We start from the raw sequence: 18,928 nt of genomic DNA on the forward strand, positions 1-18,928 counted from the left end.
CTGACCGGTGATGCCCATACTGCTGGTTGGCATTCGGGCAGCATGCGCAGGCTTGGATGGAATGCTATGCAGTTGTGGAAAAGGATGTGGACTGGACGTGTGCGCGCCGGGACAGAAAGATGTTCCAGAAACAACAGCTGGAAAGAGCAGGCTATAAAATATCTGTTCCCTGAAATTATTGTATAAGAAAAATAATCACACGAAACCGTTACCTAGGGTTTTTCTGGATGGTTTTGTTCCTCGTGTTTCTCTGTTTTCTCCTATTTCCTTGATTAATAATTTTACTCATGCAGTCAAACCATATCTTAAAAAAAAGCAGGCCCTGCAGCTGCTGGCTCTGATCTCCCCAAACACAGAACACCCCAGAGAGGAGGCCTGGACTAACCAGCCTCAAAGCCTGGTGCGCTGGACACGTCCTCCTGTCTGTGGAGGGAGATGCATGGCCTGGCATAGAAGCTCCCTGAGGGCAGGGCATTATGGGGCCTTACCCTGAGGCACCTAGAGAAGTGCCTGGCATCTGCGAGTCTCAACTACCACCGGGAGGCAGCCCGCACAAACAGGTGGTTGAAGAGGCCGTGTGGCATCCGTGAGAAAGGCCTTCATCAGCAACTTTGGGCAGGCCCTCTGTGTCACCCTGCAGGTCAGGAACTCAGTCCGTGTCCTGGCTCCTTTCTGAGCAGATGATTTGGTGAAACACAGCCTCTCCCCCTCAGCAGGCTCTGACTCCTCAGGTCAAGGGTGCCTGGGCTTCCTGCCCCTGCTCTGCGGGGATCCCAGCCTGGCAGGGCCTGAACTGTAACAGGAGGTGGGCTGTGATGATAAGAGGCCAGATAAGGCCAGCTCTGCTCTGCAGGAAGCCCAGCCCAGGGTCTGGAAGTTTCCCAAGTGCCCCCTTCCCTCAGCAACACCACCCCCCCCCCGCGCCCACTCACCTTTAACCTTTGCTAGGTTGTTCTTTAACTAGGGAGATTCATCAGAGAGCTCCCTCCCCGGGCAGATCCCAGGATGAGAGCAGGCACCTATCAGGTAAGACCTTCCTCCCTGCACACGGGGAGGCGCGGGCCATGGGGTGGGGAGAGGGACTCCCCCTCCCCTGACTCCCCTTCCTTTCTGTGGCCCAGCTGAACCCCGGGCGGGGCAGGCTTGGCAGAAGTGCCCCCAGCCATGAGTCACTTCGTGCCCAGCCCCGATGGGGTGTGGGAAGCCCAGGGATGAAAGGTACCAGGTCCCTGGCTGCCTCCTAACCGGTGGCTGAGAAGGCGTGCTTGCAAGCAACCAATGGAGCAGCCGGGCCCATCGGGGAGTCTCTTCTCAGCTAACACTGCCTCCTTTCAGGTAGGAGAGAGCTTGCTTACCTCGGGCAAGTGGCCTGCCTCTCTAAGCTTCCATTTCTTTCTTTTGTGTAATGTATGTAAATATCTCTCGGGGCCCAAGGCCATCATCGGTGACAGCCCCAGGGGAAAACCTTGTTATCCATAAACCTTGTTCTACAGGCTTGGGGTGATCAGGGGTCCCCCTGTGGACCTCAGTTCCACCTTTTAACCCAGCTGGGGGCTCCACAGAAGCCCCCGCCCACTGTGGTCGTAGGGAGACTTGAGGAAGAGGGAGGGTCTCCAGAGCATAACTGACGGCAGCCATGGGTGGTGCAGAGGCCCCTCCAGGGTCTTCCTGTGCTCCGGGCACTGTGGATGTGATCCATGACGGGATTTCACCTGATTCGCCTCAGGACTGCTCTGTAAGGAAGGGTCGTCCACTGCAATAATGATAGTAATAATGGTAACGCTCATCTAGTGCTTACCATCTGCTGGGCTCTGTGCCCATGTTGTCCCCATTTTCTAGATCTGGAAGGTGTGGTTCCGAGCAGTTAAGGACTTAGCCCGTTAAAGATTTCTAACCTCTGTTCCCATGTGGAGCACTTGCTCTGTGCTCCCGGCCCAGCACCCCCTCATTGTCCCTTATCCCAGCCCTCTGAGGTGTGACACCCATTTTACAGATGAGAAAATGGGGTTCCGAGAAGGGAGGAGGCTGGCCCAGGACAGCCCCCACCTTCCAGCCCTGCCCTGGAGAACCCTGGCTAGGGCTTCAGAAGTCCAAGGGAGATCAAATTTCATGTCCTGACAGGCACTAGGCAAGTTGCCTGGCCTCATCAAACCTCAGTTTCCTCCTCTGCTGAATGGGCACACAGCAAGTCAGGATGTCCCAGCCTCTCAGGATGGGAGTCTGAATTCCAGGCCAGAACGGCCAGGGCTGCCATCAGTCAGCGTCCCCTGGGGCTGCACACCAGGCCAGGCCACTCTTACCCAGACCCTCCCGACCGATGGAACCTCCTGCCCAGCAGCAGAGGAGGGGCGGCCCCAGATGCCAGGGTTTGAGAGCAGTAGCTCCTGAGAGGTCATCTAGGCCCCCTTCCCTTAGAGGCCAAGGACCCTAGGGAGGAGACATGACTTGCCCAGGGTCACATGGTGTGGGTGGGGAGAGAGAACTGAGGGCAGCTCCCCGGGGCTGTGGGGTATTGACATTTCACACAGTATCTCGGCATCTCGAGGCAGTAGGGCCTCCTTCTAAAGTAAGAGTCAGCTCAAGGCTAGAGCCCCATTAATCAAATGACCAGGTCACCTCACAGAACACAGGGCAGGTGGGGGGCAGGGTCCAGGGGTGGCCTAGGGCTGGATCTGGGGCCTGGCATTACAGACCCCTGTGAATGACTAAGCTACTTTCCCTATTAGCCCTTTGTTGCCTCCCCTGAGAAATGGGTCCATGCATAAAGATCTCTGCACAGTGCTGATGTCTAGAAAGAATTCATGTTAACTATTATTTAAGGAAATCAAGTCACAGGAGCTCTTGGCTGGCTCGGTCAGGAGAGCATGCGACTCTTGATCTCAGAGTCATGAGTTTGAGCCCCATGTAGAGTTTACTTAAAATTAAAGAAAAAAAAAAAAAAAAAAAAAAAGCCAGGATTCCCAAGCTTGATCAGAGAGTCTAAGCAGTAGCCTCTGGGGGTGCCTGGTTGGCTCAGCAACTCTTGATCTCGGGATGGTGAGTTTGAGCCCCACGTGGGGTGTAGAGATTACTTTAAATTTCAAAAATAAATAAAATTGAAAAAATAAATCAGCAGCAGCTGGAATCAAATGGCGCTGGGACTGGGCTGAAGCCTTGTTGCGCTACTTGCCAGCTGGTGAGCTTCGCAGGTGATTCTGCACTTCCGGTCCTCAGTTCCTCACCTGTCAAATGGGCTCGGCACAGCACCCGCCAAGGAGGAGAGTCATAAATCTCACACCCCAGGGAGCAGGTGCTGAAGACAATCGAGGTTGCAGAGATAACCAGTTAAAAAAAAAAAAAATTCCACACACTTTTTCCCACTCTGAAAATCGCTAAAACAGCTGCCGTCAGGTCTGAGCAGGGAAGGCCTCAGCCGGCTCAAAGAGCACCCAGGCCCCTGGGGAGGAGGCCAGACTGAAACCAGTCTCTCTGTGGCCTGGCACACCGCATGGCCTCGCAGCACACACCTGGTGCTCTCGGAAGGCCCCTCTTGACCACAAGTGGGGGCCCCAGGAATATCTCAAGAACATCTGTAAAGCCATGCCCGGTCCCAGGTCAGTTCTGGCCCCTTACTCGGCCTCTGTGTCCCCAGCTGCTGGACAAAGGGGCAGATGGCGAGCAGAATGCGGCAAGAAGGTGACATTTGAGCAGAAACCTGGGATGATGGAGAGTGGGTTGTGGGAACTTTTGGAGGAAGAACGTTCTAGGCAGAGGGAACCACCAGTGCAAAGGCCCTGAGGCTTTGTCCTGCATTTTCTGTGTGACCTTCGGCTGGCTGAGTAACCACTCTGTGCCTCAGTTTCCCATCTGTATAATGAGAATCATCACGGTGCTCGAAAAGCTGTTGTGAGGGTCACAGGAACACCTTTAACGCTAAGGGCTCGCTGGACGTGGACCTTTGCAGAGGTGGGTGTGAGCCTGGTGTATCTGAGGATCACAGAGAAGGCCAGCAGGGCTGGGGGCTGCAGGTGATGGTAAGAGATGGGTAGTTCAAAAGCTTGGATTTCATCCTAAATGCAATGAGAAGCCACTGGATGGGTTTAAGCAGAAGAGAGACGAGATCTGATTTTCTTTCTTCTTCGTTTTTTTTAGTGTTTGTTTATTTTTGACAGAGAGAGAGAGAGACAGAGCATGAGCAGGGGGAGGGGCAGAGAGAGAGGGAGACACAGAATCGGAAGCAAGGCTCCAGGTTCCGAGCTGTCAGCACAGAGCCCGATGCGGGGCTCGAACTCACAGACCGCGAGATCATGCTCAACCGACTGAGCCACACAGGCGCCCCTGATTTTCTTTAAAAATGACAGGATGCAGGGCTCCTGGGTGGCTCAGTCGGTGAAGCATCCTACTCTCAATTTCAGCTCAGGTCGTGATCTCATGGTTTGTGAATTCGAGCCAACAGTGCGGAGCCTGCTTGGGGCACCCCCCACCTCTCTCTCTCAAAAAAAAAAAAAAAAAAAAAAATGACAGAGAATGCTTGTAGGGGTCAAGCGAGCAGCATCGAGACTAGGGGGCAGACCAGCGGTGGTGGCCTGGAGGGGAGGCAGTGGCCGCTGGGGAGGCCGTAGGGTAGAGAGGATAGGTGTGTGGATGGCTGGGGTTTGGGGGTGAGGGAGAGGGAGAGGGAGAGGGAAACCCACGGTGAGAGCCGCTGGCTGGATGGTGAAGCTGTGTCCCAGGCTGGGAAGCTCCAGCTGCTTTCAGGGAGGAAACAAGGGAACAAGTGTTAGGGACGTGACCGGCTTAAGACACCCGTGGTCCAGCCTCGGGGAGACGTCAGGAGGCCGCTCGTGTCTGCAGCTCAATGAAGAGGGACATTTGACAGTCAGACATCATCCCAGACCTGGGACCCTGGAGAGAGAAGCCTGAGCCCCGGGTCCTCCAACATGAAGATGCCGAAGGGGGAGGGTGCAGCCAGCAAGAAGGAAGACGCCGAACCAGGGAGGGAGGGGTCAGGGAGGCCCAGAGAGCACAGGGTTTCGGGAAGAAGGGCCTCATCGCCTCGTAACCTGCCACCCAGGATGGAGGGCGATCAACATGGCACGTGGGGCTCTGGACGCAGTTCCAGTTGTTTCCACAAGGCCATTTTTAGAAGTGGAATTGTGGGATCGAAGGGAGGCCTATTTTTAAGGCCCAGGTGCCCTCCCAATAAACCGAAGTCGCAAACACCTTAGTAGCCAGAGTCAGGCTGGGGATTTGGCATGGCCACACCCCTGAGGATATGGAATTCTGTCTAAGGCAAGTTTTCTCTCCCCACCCCCCCCCCCCCCCAAATTGCAGGAAAGTGTTTTCTTGTAGGTCACAGGATGTAAATAGATATTCAGAGGTGGAAGAGTTCTTATGTTTATCTGAGGGTCAGACCCCAGAGTGGTTATCAGGCTTCTGCACAAACCTGCCAATGAGCTCGAATCTCCCTTGGTCCCTCGGAAGGGACAGCTGGATCCCTCTAGTCTAGGCTCTCGGGAGTATGGTGGCCTTTGGAGACTCTTGTCCTCAGTGAAACACCCACCCATAGATTTCCCCAGAAATTACAGGCTGGGACACAGCTCGCTTCAGCTCTCACCCTACTAAGGAGGAGACAAGAGTCAGACAGGATCAGAGAGGGGGAGCAAACTGCCCAGGGCCACACAGTGCATTGACAACAGGAAGCCAGGGTCACCAGACAGGTGAGCCTCCATTTCTCCACCTGTAAAATGGGACCGATCTCTAATTCACACACTTTTCAAGAGCATGAAAAGAGATTGCAGTGTCAAGTACAGGGGTGTTTCATAAACGTTAGCTAAAAGCAACCCACTCAAAGAAAGCAAAGGAGAGGGGCACCTGGGTGGCTCAGTCAGTTGAGCATCTGACTCTTAGTCTTGGCTCAGGTCATCTCACAGTGGTGAGTTTGCGCTCACGGCACAGATCCTGCTTGGGATTCTTCCTCTCTCTCCGCCTTTCCCCTGCTTGTGCTCTCTCTGTCTCTCAAAATAAATAAAAACTTGAAAAAAAAAAAAAAAAAAGCAAAGGAGAAAGGTGTAGGGGAAAGGTATTTCAGGCAAAGGTAAATGTGAGCAAAAGCTTGGAGGTGGAAAACACCAAGGCCAATTCCTAAAATCCTTGCCAGCTGCAGGGATGGTACTCTGCAATGATGGAAGAGGCGGGAGGTGGGCAGAGGCCGGGCTACAGTGATTTTATGGGCTTCATTAATCTTGAGGGCAATGATGGGCCAAGAGAGGGGACAGCGACTCAGGCAGATCTGAGTTTAGAAGGTCCATCCTGGGGCCCAGCATGGGGCCTTTGCTGACCTACTGTGTGACCCCAAGCTATCTCTGTCCCTCTCTGGGCCTCAGTCTCCTGCCCCTACAGCAGTGAGCTTGGCTCTGATCAGGGTTATCAGGGTTTGCAAATACGTATCTTCCTTTGTGAGTTTCCTTCTTTACTGTCTTCTCACCTTGGAGAGGGCGCTCTGCAAACAGGACTGTCATCTGTCCCCTGAACCCAGTGTCTCCAGCACCAAGCCCAGGGTTTGGCACAGAGATGAATGAGTGAATGAATGAATGAATGAATGACATCCTTTCCCTTTGGGAGGGTAGGGGTTAAAGCAGAATCCCTCTGCCCTTGCTCCCCACCCCCACACACCTGCAAATCTGCCTCCAGTGGGTGGACACCCACCCACTTGCCAATTTCCTTATGCCTTTTTTTTTTTTTTTTTTTCCTCTTCTGGCCAGACAATGGCTTTGTTTCTATCGTTCTTTCTGGAGAGCAAGAACGTATTCATGCTGGCACCAAAAGGCCAACATTTGTTCTCCAGGTGTATGATGAAGATGCCTTTGATTTTCTCCTTGACACATTTCTGTTTCCTTCTGTGCACATCTGTGACTTTGAAAATAAAAAGCAATGATACAAAGGAGGTTAGCAGCCCCTACATACAAATGGTTTTTAATTATAAGAAAAAGTGCTCAGCAGCCTCCAAATGAAATAAATGCAAATAACAACTAGCTTGAGAATCCATTTTTCCACCTATGCAGTTGGCGCGGATCAAAGTTGGCTAAGGTCTGTGTTGATGAGGAAATGGCTGGCTCACGCCCTGTGGGGGCCCCCGGGGTAGAAATGAATCCCGCCCCTTTGGAAGACAATGTGGCAATGTGTGTGGTGTCAGTTGCCAATCACCTTTGACCCAGCAATTGCATTGCGCTTCTTGGAATTCATCCGTCAGATGTGCTCACACATGGAAGAAATGATGAGGGTAAAATGTTACCCATTGCAACACTGCTTGTGATGGCAAACTATTAGAAACCTAAACGTCCATCAGTAGGAGACGGGGCCAAATCCACAGAAGTACTTGCACACCAAGAAGTGCTGCGGCAGCTTCAAGAAAAACAAATTAGCCAGTGGGGCAACTCTTCTGTACTGACACCGTCCAAAATAAGGCCCAGGATGTAAAGGTATGTGGAAAACGTACCACGCAGAGTTGTGTATACAGTCTGCTCTCTGCAAGTATAAAATGGAAATCTGTATTTGTATTTGCTTGCAAATGTATAACCGATCTCTGGAGAGATCACAGGAAACCTAACTGGTTGCTTTTGGAGAGGGTAATTAGGATGTGGAGACCTGGCGTGAGAGGGAAGCTTTTCACCGTATAGTTTTTGTACTTCTGATTATTGGAGTGATATGATGATGTAGCATCCATTCAAAAATTCCTAGGACTTAAAAATCAAATAAAAACAGGAAAAGTTTTGTTTTTTTTTTTTTAAGTTTATTTATTTATTTTGAGAGGAGAGAACGTGAGCAGGTGAGGGGCAGAGGGAGAAGGAGAGAGAGAATCCCAAGCAGGCTCCATGCTGCCAGCACACAGCCTGATGTAGGGCTCAAACCCACGAATTGTGAGATCCTGACCTGAGCCAAAGTCGGAGGCTCAACAGGTTGAGCCACCCGGGCGCCCCAAGATTTTTTTACAAGTAATCTCTACACCCAACATGGGATTCAAACTTGCAACCCCAAGATCAAGAGTTGTGCGCACTACAGGCTAAGCCAGCCAGGGGCCCCAAAGGAGAAACATTTAAAGCTCCTTTATGATTGTTTGTATGCAGTTGTTAAATTATATACATGTATACGCGTACAGAACATTTCATTGATGAAGAAGAAGAAAAGGAAGAAGGAGGAGGAGGAAGAGGAAGAGGAGAAGAAGACCAAGAAAGGAAAGCACCTCTTTATTTCCCATGAGGCCAGCCAGGGAGGGGGCGCCCAGCAGTGATGTGAAAAGCAGAAGTCCAGGGGCGCCTGGGTGGCACAGTCGGTTAAGCGTCCGACTTCAGCCAGGTCACGATCTCGCGGTCCGTGAGTTCGAGTCCCGCGTCAGGCTCTGGGCTGATGGCTCAGAGCCTGGAGCCTGTTTCCGATTCTGTGTCTCCCTCTCTCTCTGCCCCTCCCCCGTTCATGCTCTGTCTCTCTCTGTCCCAAAAATAAATAAACGTTGAAAAAAAAAAAAAAAAAAAAGAGCAGAAGTCCAGCCAATGGCAGAATCTTCCCAACATGTTATTTGTTTATTTCAAAATCAAACAATCTCTGATAAATATTTAGCCCCAATGCCTGCAGGAAAGAGGGAGGGAGGTGCTGAAATCCCTTCAGTTGTTTAAAATTGTCTTTGGTCTGTGGGAACTTCCCTAGAGGGCCCCATCCCCCACCTCCAAAAAACCAAACCAAGACAAAACAAAACCCACACACCTTTCTGGGACCTTTCAGCTATAAAAAGAGAATCTCCATGCTACTGGTAGCAGTTGGGGCCAAGAAGGTCGTAGACAGGAAAAAGTTCTGAAAAGTCCAGGACAAATCCGCCTCACCCACAGCTAGGACAGATTACTGTCCCCGCCCCGGGTGGCTCTCCAACCCACTCTCCACACAAATCTTCCAAAGTGCAAACCTGATCTTGTCGTCTTTCTTTAAAACCACTTTGTTGTCCAATTTCAATCCAAATTCCTTAGGCTACAAGATCCTGCTGGATCTGGCATTCCGGAGCGACCAGGCCCGACCCAGTGGAAATGTAGTTCCCTCGGGCTAGTTCCAACCCCACCCCTGCCCTCCTCCAGCCGCTCCCCTTCCCTCTTCAGTCCTTTGCTTTTCAACACGGCGTTCCCTCCCTTCGCCTGGAAACCTCTCCCCCGACCAGCTCCGCTACTTCGCGGACTCGGCCTCATCCCCAGGCCTCTGCCAGGATGCCGCTTCTTCCAGGACGCCTTCCCAGGCTGCCCAGGGACGGTAGGGGCCCCAATAGCGTAGGAGCTTGGGGTTTGGTCTATTGCCTCGCAATCGAGCTGTCAGATTCAGGAGTGCAGGGGCCAAATACCTGCAGCCTGCGGTCTCTGCTTTAAACTGCGACATTTTGGGGCTTGGATTCAATGACCTCCACACAAGTGTAAGCTAGCTCCGTCTTCCATCCGGACTCATAGTTGGTTCTGGCAGAGCACCAGTCTGAGGATTGCAGACTGGGACTATTTTGGGGGTGTGGCCGGGTCCTGGAGATTCTCAGTGCTTGCAGTGGGAGCCTGGGAAGCCTGCCCCTCACAAACAGGGGCGAAACCCTCCGGCCAGCCCCGGCGCCTGCCCCTCACAAGTATGGCATCCTGCGGATTCTTATTGGTCCTGGAGGACTCCCTGGGCAGCGCTGATTGGCGAACGGCGGGGGCGAGGCGAGGCAAGGCGGGGCGGGGCGTCTCCGGCCCGGCCTAAAGTGCGGCTGCGGGCACCGGGACTATGTCGCAGGCACGCCGCCACCTGCGACCCGCTCTTTTCCTGGCGGCGGTTTCTGCGCGCGTTGCAACTACCGGGGTAGCGGCTCGGCGAGGGTTGAGCGCGTGGCCCGCGCCGCAGGAGCCCGGCATGGAGTATCAGGTATCAGGTATCGGGCGGGCCGGCGGGGGAGGGGGGGGGGGTCGTACGACGACACGTGGGTCGGGCCTGAGTCACTGACCGGGAGCCGGGCTGTGAGGGACTCGGGGGCGGGGACAGTCTGGAGCCCGGGGGTGGGGACATGGACCAGGAAGTTGGGCCTGGTCCGCGGGTTCTGGGAATTCTGAGGCTGAAGTGTCCCCGCCTTAGAGAATGGGAAAGGGCTCCCACTGATAGGGGAAAGAGGTCCATTGTCTCCGGAGTCCCAACTAGCAGGTGGGCGGTGGGAGGAGAAAGAGTCCTAGGAGTTCAGACTTGAGAGATCTAGGAGTTTATTTATTTATCTTGAATTGTTTATTTAAAAAAACTCTGCACTTAACGGGAGGCTCGAACTCATGACCCCGAGGTGAAGAGTCACATGCTCTCTAGACTGAGCCAGTCAGGCGTCCCAAGTGATCCAGGAGTTTAGATCTGGGGTTGGAGTCTCCAGGAATCAGGGCATGAAGATCCAAGTGCCTAGAATTGGAGCTCTGGCAGGCAGGAATCAGTGGCATTGGTGGAGGCAAGAATCTGGAAAGCGGAAAGTTTCCACCTGGCTCTGTTGCAGGGGTTGATTTCCACAGATCACACCTGATGCCTGCCAGGCAGATGGTAGTTTAATGGGTGTGGAGCCTCCAACCGGTTATTGAAGCCCTAAGGGGAAGTAAATAGCATCTCCACTCTAACCCCCAGTGTAGACTCTCCTGAGGCTGTACCTACCCACCTTTCTGACTGGTGACTGCCCGCATACCCTGTCTTCCTTAAGGCTCCTTCTCTTCCCCACCTGGTTGCTTCAAGCAGCTCTTCTTTGGGTCAGAATGTGGAACCCCAATCCTCAGGATTGGGCATGGAAGCCTCCAGGGATTCCTGGTTCTAATTCCTCCAGTTCTAAGACCCCAGCCTTCTGTGGTTCTGCTCCTGACTCCCCTCACCCGCCCCCCCCCCCTCCAGTTTAGGGACCAGTATAGCAGTGGACCTCATTGGAGGGAATGAGCGCAAAGGCTCCCGTGCAAGGAGTGAGGATCCGGAAGCCCGAATTGGGAACGGGAAGCAAGGCTTCTCCCGTTCCAAGGAACCTGCCTTGCCTGACATTCCTGGGTGGGGCCGATCAGCTTCAGGCTCCCATCGCTGCCAGAGCTGGAAAGATGCCACTTCTCCTTCACACGCGCCTAACCTCTAGGCTGGGGCAACAGGGCTGGCATTGATTGGTAGGCTTAGTGTCCTGGCTTGGCCATTGATGCCCTGGGGTTCCTCTGTTTCTGTGGACCCCTGGTTACTCTTAACCTGCTGCCTGGGGACTGTGGTTGCCAGGACGCTGTGCGCGCACTGAACACCCTGCAGACCAATGCTGGCTATCTGGAGCAGGTAAAGCGCCAGCGGGGTGACCCTCAGGCACAGCTGGAAGCCATGAAGCTGTACTTGGCACGGAGTGGGCTGCAGGTAAGGATGCGCAGGGCCTGTGACGGCCCCCTACCCCACCCCCATCCCCCTTCTAGGAGTCTTGTGGCTGAGATGGTTGTCTGTATGTCTCAGGTGGAAGACTTGGACCAGCTGAACATCATTCACGTCACTGGGACCAAGGGGAAGGTGAGGGATGGGACTCAGGGGTCGGCTATCTACTTGATGGGGTGGTAGGGTCCAGCCTGCCCAAACAAGACCTTTTCTTTCTAGGGTTCCACTTGTGCCTTTACTGAACGTATTCTCCGAAGCTACGGCCTGAAGACAGGATTCTTTAGGTACTGAGGTGTGGCGAAATTTGGGATCCCTTAGCTCTCGGTAGTGGGGAGGCGGCTATGGAACCAGCTAGCAGGAGCTCAGCTTCCTGTCTCTCTGCCCAGTGTGGATTTGTGCAGTAAGCATCCCATTAGCATTAGTGACCTCGGTTTAACATATTGTCCAAGTTTGTGGCAGTCTTTAATTGTCGTTGTGAAACAAATTTGGGGGAGGGGCAGGGACTTGAATATGTAAGCTAAATATGTAGCTTCATCAGGCATCTTTTTATTAAATTTCATGTACAGTTTTTATTTTATTAAAATTTTTTTTTCAATATTTATTTTTGAGAGACAGAGCATGACGTGGGGAGGGGCAGAGAGAGCCAGGGAGGCACAGAATCTGAAGCAGGCTCCAGGCTCTGAGCTGTCAGCACAGAGCCCCACGCGGGGCTCGAGCTCATGAACCATGAGATCAAGACCTGAGCCGAAGTCGGACGCTTAACCGACTGAGCCACCCAGGTGCCCCTCCGTGTACAGCTTTTAAATCACAGAGAAATCTTTATCAATTCAGACGTCTTTGCAGTAAGGAGCAGAAAACCTAGCTTGGAAGGGTATAAACGATGAGGTGGTTTGTGAAGTCCGAGGCAAGGATTCCCTTCTGCCCGGCCTGCCTCAGCTGCTATTTGCCCTTGACGTAGCACCTCCTCATGGTTGCACTCAGGCACCCAAACTCACACCTGAGGATGGGGTGTGGCCCAGAAATGGGTCCCTCCTCCCCGGGCTGCACCTGCCCCTCCTTAGCTGGTCACCTGTAAAGCAGGTTAATGTGATGCTCAGTCGCTCAGAATTTGCTCCTTGGGTTGGGGGCACTTAAGATTTTTGCTTCCTTTTATTTTACCGGTTCCATCAAGTGACTTTCTGTAAGCGGCTTCTTTTCACAGTTCTTTGTTCAGAATAAAGAAATGCAGAGAAGGACTCAGAATGTGAGAGAGGCTTGCAGGATTCAAATATGAGCTGACAGTCTCTCTTCTAAAACAATTTTTGGGCTACAAACCCTGGCCTTTGACTTTGGCCCCCGCAGCCTCGTGGGCTGGCCTGGGGATGCAGCCTGGCCACCCAGATGGGCCTTGCCCTTGAGGGCTGGAAGACGACATTGCGGGGGCAGATGTCAGCAGAGTGACTGATGGGTGTGTGGTGCTGTTGGAGCCTGGAGCACATCCCTGATCAGCCGGGTGGGGGGGTCCTTTCTCCTTTTCTGGAGGAGGCACCATCTCAGTCAAGGCCTGTGGAGTGAGCCGGGTGGTGGGGAGGGTGGGTGGGCTGGGCTGGGCTGGAGGAACTCAAAATAGGCCAGAGGGGCTGGGGCACAGGGAACTGTTGGGATGTGGGAGAGGTGACACACAGGCCAGTGGCAGCAGCCCCACCAGGGCCTGGGAGGCTGGGTGAGGAGCCTGGGACTCTGCAGGGCAGAGGGAAGTCCTAGAAGGGCTATCAGCAGGGCAGTGACATGGTCACAGTTGGGTCTCTGAAGACGGACGGGTCTGAGGGGCTCGGGAAGGGAGTCCTGATGACTACAGGTGTCCCGGCAGCTCTCCCCACCTGGTGCAGGTGCGGGAGCGGATCCGCATCAACGGGCAGCCCATAAGCCCTGAGCTCTTCACCAAGCACTTCTGGCCCCTCTACCACCGGCTGGAGGAGACCAAGGTGCCCATGCAGGAGGGCTGGTGGGTGGGCAGGGCAGGGGTGCTGGGGAGCCCCGGAGGGTGCTGTGTGTCCCGGGACCCCATCTCCCCAGAGCAGAGGTGGCAGGGCCCCAGGCCGACGTGTTCTCGTCCACAGGACAGCAGCAGCTATGTCTCCATGCCCACCTACTTCCGCTTCCTCACGCTCATGGCCTTCCACGTCTTCCTCCAAGAGAAGGTACGTGCCCACCCCCCAGAGTCCTGTGTCTGAGGGGAATCCCAGCAGGCCGGGTGCCCCGGGTCCCTGACATGCCGTCTGGTCCTTTGTAGGTGGACCTGGCAGTGGTGGAGGTGGGCATTGGTGGCGCTTACGACTGCACCAACATCATCAGGTGAGGGCAGCTGCTTGGGGAGAAGGACGGTGGCCGTGAGCCCAGGGCCGGGGCGACACGGTCACGGTCCCCCCGTCTTCTGCAGGAAGCCTGCAGTGTGTGGCATCTCCTCTCTCGGCATCGACCACACCAGCATTCTGGGGGACACAGTGGAGGAGATCGCGTGGCAGAAAGGGGGCATCTTCAAGGTGACCAGGCAGCCCTGGGGAGGGGAGGTACATGGACGATCTGGGCCTGGCCCTCCAGGCTCAGGAAAGCGGGGCTGGGGCAGGGTCATCTGTGTCCTGACTCGGGATAAGGTCTTGGGCGTCAGTGGGGCTTTGTGTGTGACTGTAGCAAGAGCCCTGCCTCTGGCCTTAGTGTTCCCTCGAGGGGTTCCCACTGGCCCTACGGACAGAGGCTGAGTGAGCTGCCCGGGGATAGAGGCCCCTCAGCAGCTCGTCTCACCCACTCCCTCTCCTCCGCAGCGTGGCGTCCCCGCCTTCACCGTGCTCCAGCCTGACGGTCCCCTGGCAGTGCTGAGGGACCGGGCCCAGCAGATCTCAGTGAGTCTGGAGGCACTGGGGCAGGGCTGGCAGCTGACCGGGGAGGCCCGTTATCCTTTTGGGCCTCAGTTTGCCCATCTGTGCAGTGAGGGGCAGCTGCTCGTCCAGCTGGAGCACATCTTGGTTCTCCAAGGACCAGGGCTTGGTGGGTTCTGGTGGATGGGGAAAGATGGAAGGGCCGACAGCGTCAAGGAGGGGAGCTCCTGGCCGAGGCAGCTGCAGCAGCACCCCCTGACCAGCGGTCGGCCATCTCCTTGGCAGTGTCCTCTCTACCTGTGTCCACCGCTGGAAGCCCTGGAGGAAGGGGGGCCGCCGCTGACCCTGGGCCTGGAGGGAGAGCACCAACGGTCCAATGCCGCCTTGGCCTTGCAGCTGGCTCGCTGCTGGCTACAGCAAAAGGACTACCGGGGTAAGTGGGCAGGCAGTGGCTGGACGGGCGGGCTCGTGGGTAGGGGACAGGTGGAGACTGCCTCTGAAGGTCCCGTGCACTCGCAGTCCCACGCAGCAGGCCCTCCCCCCTCCCTCGCTCCTCAGGCATCGGGGAGCTGAAGGTGTCCAGGCCCAGTCTCTTGCGGCAGATGCCCCTGGCGCCCGTGTTCCAGCCCACGACCCACATGCGGCATGGTGAGTTGGACCCGCCCGCCCAGCCAGGCCCCTTCAGATGTCTGTTCGAGTTTGCTGTTTTGAGAGATGGGGGCAATGGGAGGTGGTGCCCAGGACAAAGGACTCTGAAGTCAGTAAGCTTCCCTGACTTTGAGTTCATGGACTCTGAGCCTCAGTTTTCCCACCTGCCAAATGAGGTGATGATGGGACCCGCTGTGAGGTGGCATGAGTGGGGGGCTGAGGCCAGGGCCTGGTGGGTTTGGGATGTAGTGCCCTGCCAGAGGCACCTGCTGTTAGTGTCCTTCTCGTCTTCATTCTCATAAGACCATGAGGTTCTTGAATGGTGACCTTGTCTGGCTTCTTGCTTCCCCCCCCCCAAGACTTGCAGCACATAGTAGGCGCTCACAGCCGCCAAACCCTGTTAGCAGGTGATTCCAGTGTGCCCCCTGTGTGCCAGGCCCCATATCAGGGCCATGACAGTCCTGCAGCTAGGTACCTCACATCCCAGCACGCTTGTTCAATGGGTTAGGGCTCTCTGCCTCCATGTAATAGGGGACTAATAGATGGTGGTCCCCTCTCAGGTCTGCCTGGAAGATTCCGTTAGATGAGGCAGCCCAAGAGGTGATCCTAGTGCCTGGCGCCTGACGCTGCTAAGAAGCTTCTTGGCTCATCGGCTGCCCCCCCTCTGAGCAGCGGCGGCCCTGCGGGTGGGTTGGTGTGTGCGAGGACTAGGGTGGGAGACGGCTGCCTTGCCCCCTCCAGGGCTTCGGGACACGGAGTGGCTGGGCCGGACGCAGGTGCTGCGGCGCGGGCCCCTCACCTGGTACCTGGATGGCGCGCACACCACCAGCAGCATGCAGGCCTGCGTGCGCTGGTTCCGCCAGGCGCTGCACCGCCGCCCGAGGCCAAGCCGGTGAGCTTCGGGCGGGGGCGGGGCCTCGGGGAAGGGTGGGCGGGACCGGGCCGGTGGGGGGGGGGGGGGGGCCCGCAGGGGCAGGGTCAAGACTGGCCAGTAGAGGGGGCAGAGGGGCGGGACTGGGGACCCTGCTGGGACTGGGGACCCTGCTGGGACTGGATCCGTGGGGGGAAGTGGGGTAGTTTCTGGAGGAAGGATGGGGTGGGGCCTGCGAAGAAGCCTGGGAGGTACGCGTCTCCGACCTGCCTCCTCTCCCCTCTCCCAGCGGCTCTGAGGTGCTTGTCCTGCTTTTCAACTCCACCGGAGACCGGGATCCTGCAGCACTGCTGAAGCTGCTGCAGGTGAGGGGCCAGCCCGGGGGTGGGCGGCAGGCCGACTAGCCCACCTTCTGGCTGTCGCGTCCCTAGGGGTGCCTTCATCCCTGAGCCTCTGTTTCTTCAACTATAAAATGAGGTTCCCGCAAACCGAACTGAGGATCAAACGTAAAAGCACCCACACGTTCGTAGCCAAGTCTAGTCCCAGGTCACTGTCGTCGTCCTCCCGGGTCAGACTCGCGCCCAGGGTTAGAGGAGGGACTAGGTAGTAGCCTGAGGCGTAAGCCGTGGACTCACTGGTCATGGTTCTTCAGACATTAGCATGTGACTCTGGACAGAAGTGGCATTTCACTGGACTTCATTCAGTTTGCCTTTCCAGAAAACGGGGTGCTACCAAGGTGACGTGCTTATTGACTTTGGTTTAAAGAATTTCCAGGTTATAGAGCAGGTAGGGGCCCTGCTCTGCTCAGGGAAACTGAGGCTGCCCTCGGCTGTCAGGGCTGAAGTGGTTCCTAGGGATCACTTCCTGTTTCACAGACCAGGAGGCTGAAGCTGTTCACCTGTTGTGCAGACAAAGCCTTTCCCCATCCTGGACTTGAGACGTGCTCAGTAGCTGGGTGATCTTAAGCAAGTACCCCCCCGCCCTGCCTCTGTTTCCCTGTCTGTACAGTGGGGTCTTGCTGCCCAGGCCACCGGCCTGCAGGGTATATTGAGATAGATGGGCCGCGGAAGCGCTATGGCTGGGTTTATACAGCATGACACCAGTTCAGCCGGGGTGAGGGCATCTCCAGGGATGGGGACGTGTGGGGGCCTGGGGGCGGGGCCCTCTCTCAGGGCTCTGACACCAAGTTTTTCCTCTCGGCCTTCTAGCCCTGTCAGTTTGACTATGCTGTTTTCTGCCCTAACCTGACAGAGGTCTCAACTGTTGGCAATGCAGGTAAGAGGTGACAGGATGGTCCCTGAGAGTGGGCGGGGGGGGGGGGGGGGCATTGCACTGCTTAAGGCCCTTAGGTGGACTCCTCTGTTGGTGACAGTGGGGCTTCTGAATTGGAGGTCCGGGGTAGGAGCTAGATTTGGATACATTTTGGATATTGTGGCCACAGTACCGACAAAAGAATTACTGGGGAGAACCGTTTTCAAAATGCAGGTTGCAACTCACTGGTGGTTTGAAAATCAATTTAGTGGGTGTCAAAGTGACACTTTTTTTTAACGAAGTAGAAAATCTGTGTGCCTCCTGTACAAAGAGTAGGTACTGTTTTATGAAGATTCTGTTTCAGACAGTATCCACCTAGGTGAGTACTGTGGGTCACGTTCAAAAAAATTAGAACAGCATAAAAAAATACAGATCCCCAGCATCCGACTGCCGGGGAGAGTTCAGGGATGTGCATTTCTACTTATGCCGGCCCACGTGATGGACGCTGCTTTGCAGATGAAGACAACGAGACGAGGGTGGGGAGATGTGCTCGGGGGGCAGAAGCCCCAGCTTTGAAGCTAAACCGCCTGGCCCTGCTTCCTCCCGGCTCTGGGACAGTGGGCAAGTCACGGAACCCTTCTGCACCTTAGTTTCCTCATAGCATTGCCCGGCGCGAGGACCCGGGATGTGTGTACAGGGCCTGGCGTTAAGCAGGTGCGCACAGCAGGTGTCCCCTGTCGCCCATCCAGACCAGCAGAACTTCATGGTGACCCTGGACCAGGTGTTGCTCCGCTGCCTTGCACACCAACAGCACTGGAGCCGCCTGGACGAGGAGCAGGCTGGCCCGGAGCCTGGTGAGCCCACATCCTCGCTGCTGGCTCCCCACCCGCCCGAGCCCCGTGGCACCAGCTCCCTCGTCTTCAGCTGCATTTCCCACGCCTTGCTGTGGATCAGTCAAGGCCGGGACCCTGTCTTTCAGCCACCCAGTCCCCCGCAGGGCCTCTTCGCCCACCCTGTGGCAGGCAGCGGGGCCGGCGTGCTCCGTGAGGCTGCCGCCATCCACGTGCTGGTCACCGGCAGCCTGCACCTGGTGGGCGGCGTCCTGAAGCTGCTGGAGCCGGCCCTGTCCCAGTAGCCCAGGCAGTGGGGGTGGAGGTGGGGGCCTCCCACACCTGCCCTGCGTCTCTCCACGAACTGCTACGTTAGGTGCCTTTTGTTTTTTGCTTTTCTGATGGTCTAGACTGCCCCAGGGACCCAGGCTCTAGGCAGCAAGATAGAGGGCTGGAGGTGGGAGGCTGAGATGGGCCATCCTCTGTCTCTGAGCCTAGGGTGCCTCTGGCCTCTTCTTCCTCCGGGGTGAGAGAGCCAGAGGGCTTCCTGGTTGTCCCGCCGTCGTGGTTAGGCCTGACCACGCAGCCCACCTCCCCTCCCACCCTGCCTGCTTCCTGGCTCAGGCTTAGCTTCTTAGGCCAGGCCTAGGGTCCTGCTGGGTGCTGGTTGATAGATTTCCTCCTCCTAGTGGCCTTCTGGGAAAGAGACGGCTCCCGCCTGGGGCCCCCTAGGGACAGAGGATGGCTGGAGACAATTAAAGCCTTTAACTTTTTTAAAAAAAGAAATGGCAAACGTTTGCCTCTTGATTTCTAGTTCTCTCAGCACATAAATAGGGGCCTACAGGGGGTGCCGGCACTGGATTGTGTAGGAGCCCACGCTGGGCTGTCTGAAATGAGAACGCTGGACTGATGTCCATCGGCCGCAGACCTCCCCACAGAGCCCTTGTTACAGATGAGGGAGCCGTGGCTGGCTGAAAGCCATGGGATGCGCCCATTAGCCCCACAGCCAGTCGCGTGGCAGGTGCAGGATTTGAACCCAGAGCTGTCCCCTCCCCACCCGTTGTAGGTTTCCCACCCCTTCG

General features: G+C 55.8%; 1 protein-coding gene across 4 annotated transcripts; it reads left to right on the top strand.

Annotated features, from left to right (window-relative positions):
• Positions 1-1,032: 1,032 nt before the first annotated feature.
• FPGS (folylpolyglutamate synthase) lies at positions 1,033-18,642 on the top strand. 4 transcript variants are annotated; one of them, XM_045468320.1, is made up of 16 exons: positions 8,035-8,283; positions 8,518-9,903; positions 11,251-11,379; positions 11,473-11,526; positions 11,611-11,675; positions 13,241-13,355; positions 13,491-13,571; positions 13,664-13,725; positions 13,811-13,913; positions 14,193-14,270; positions 14,532-14,679; positions 14,805-14,894; positions 15,636-15,786; positions 16,055-16,130; positions 16,974-17,040; positions 17,766-18,642. In XM_045468320.1, exons 2-16 carry the CDS (start codon positions 9,766-9,768, stop codon positions 18,149-18,151), a joined length of 1,743 nt encoding a protein of 580 aa, XP_045324276.1. In that variant the 5' UTR covers positions 8,035-8,283; positions 8,518-9,765; the 3' UTR covers positions 18,152-18,642. The 4 variants fall into 4 exon arrangements, with proteins under 4 accessions (XP_045324277.1, XP_045324278.1, XP_045324276.1 ...); XM_045468321.1 differs by lacking the exons at positions 8,035-8,283; positions 8,518-9,903 and adding an exon at positions 1,033-1,335; XM_045468322.1 differs by lacking the exon at positions 11,251-11,379 and having other exon boundaries at positions 8,034-8,283.
• Positions 18,643-18,928: the final 286 nt, after the last annotated feature.

The sequence above is a fragment of the Leopardus geoffroyi genome, chromosome D4 (genome assembly GCF_018350155.1).
Source record: "Leopardus geoffroyi isolate Oge1 chromosome D4, O.geoffroyi_Oge1_pat1.0, whole genome shotgun sequence".
Classification (NCBI taxonomy): Eukaryota; Metazoa; Chordata; class Mammalia; order Carnivora; family Felidae; genus Leopardus; species Leopardus geoffroyi.

Excerpts from the sequence above, each read along its gene's own strand:
- FPGS (XM_045468320.1), top strand. The coding sequence starts at position 9,766 with ATGTCGCAGGCACGCCGCCACCTGCGACCCGCTCTTTTCCTGGCGGCG. Across the intron at positions 11,527-11,610 it reads TCACTGGGACCAAGGGGAAG|GGTTCCACTTGTGCCTTTAC; the intron begins GTGAGGGATGGG and ends TTTTCTTTCTAG. Across the intron at positions 16,131-16,973 it reads CACTGCTGAAGCTGCTGCAG|CCCTGTCAGTTTGACTATGC; the intron begins GTGAGGGGCCAG and ends TCGGCCTTCTAG.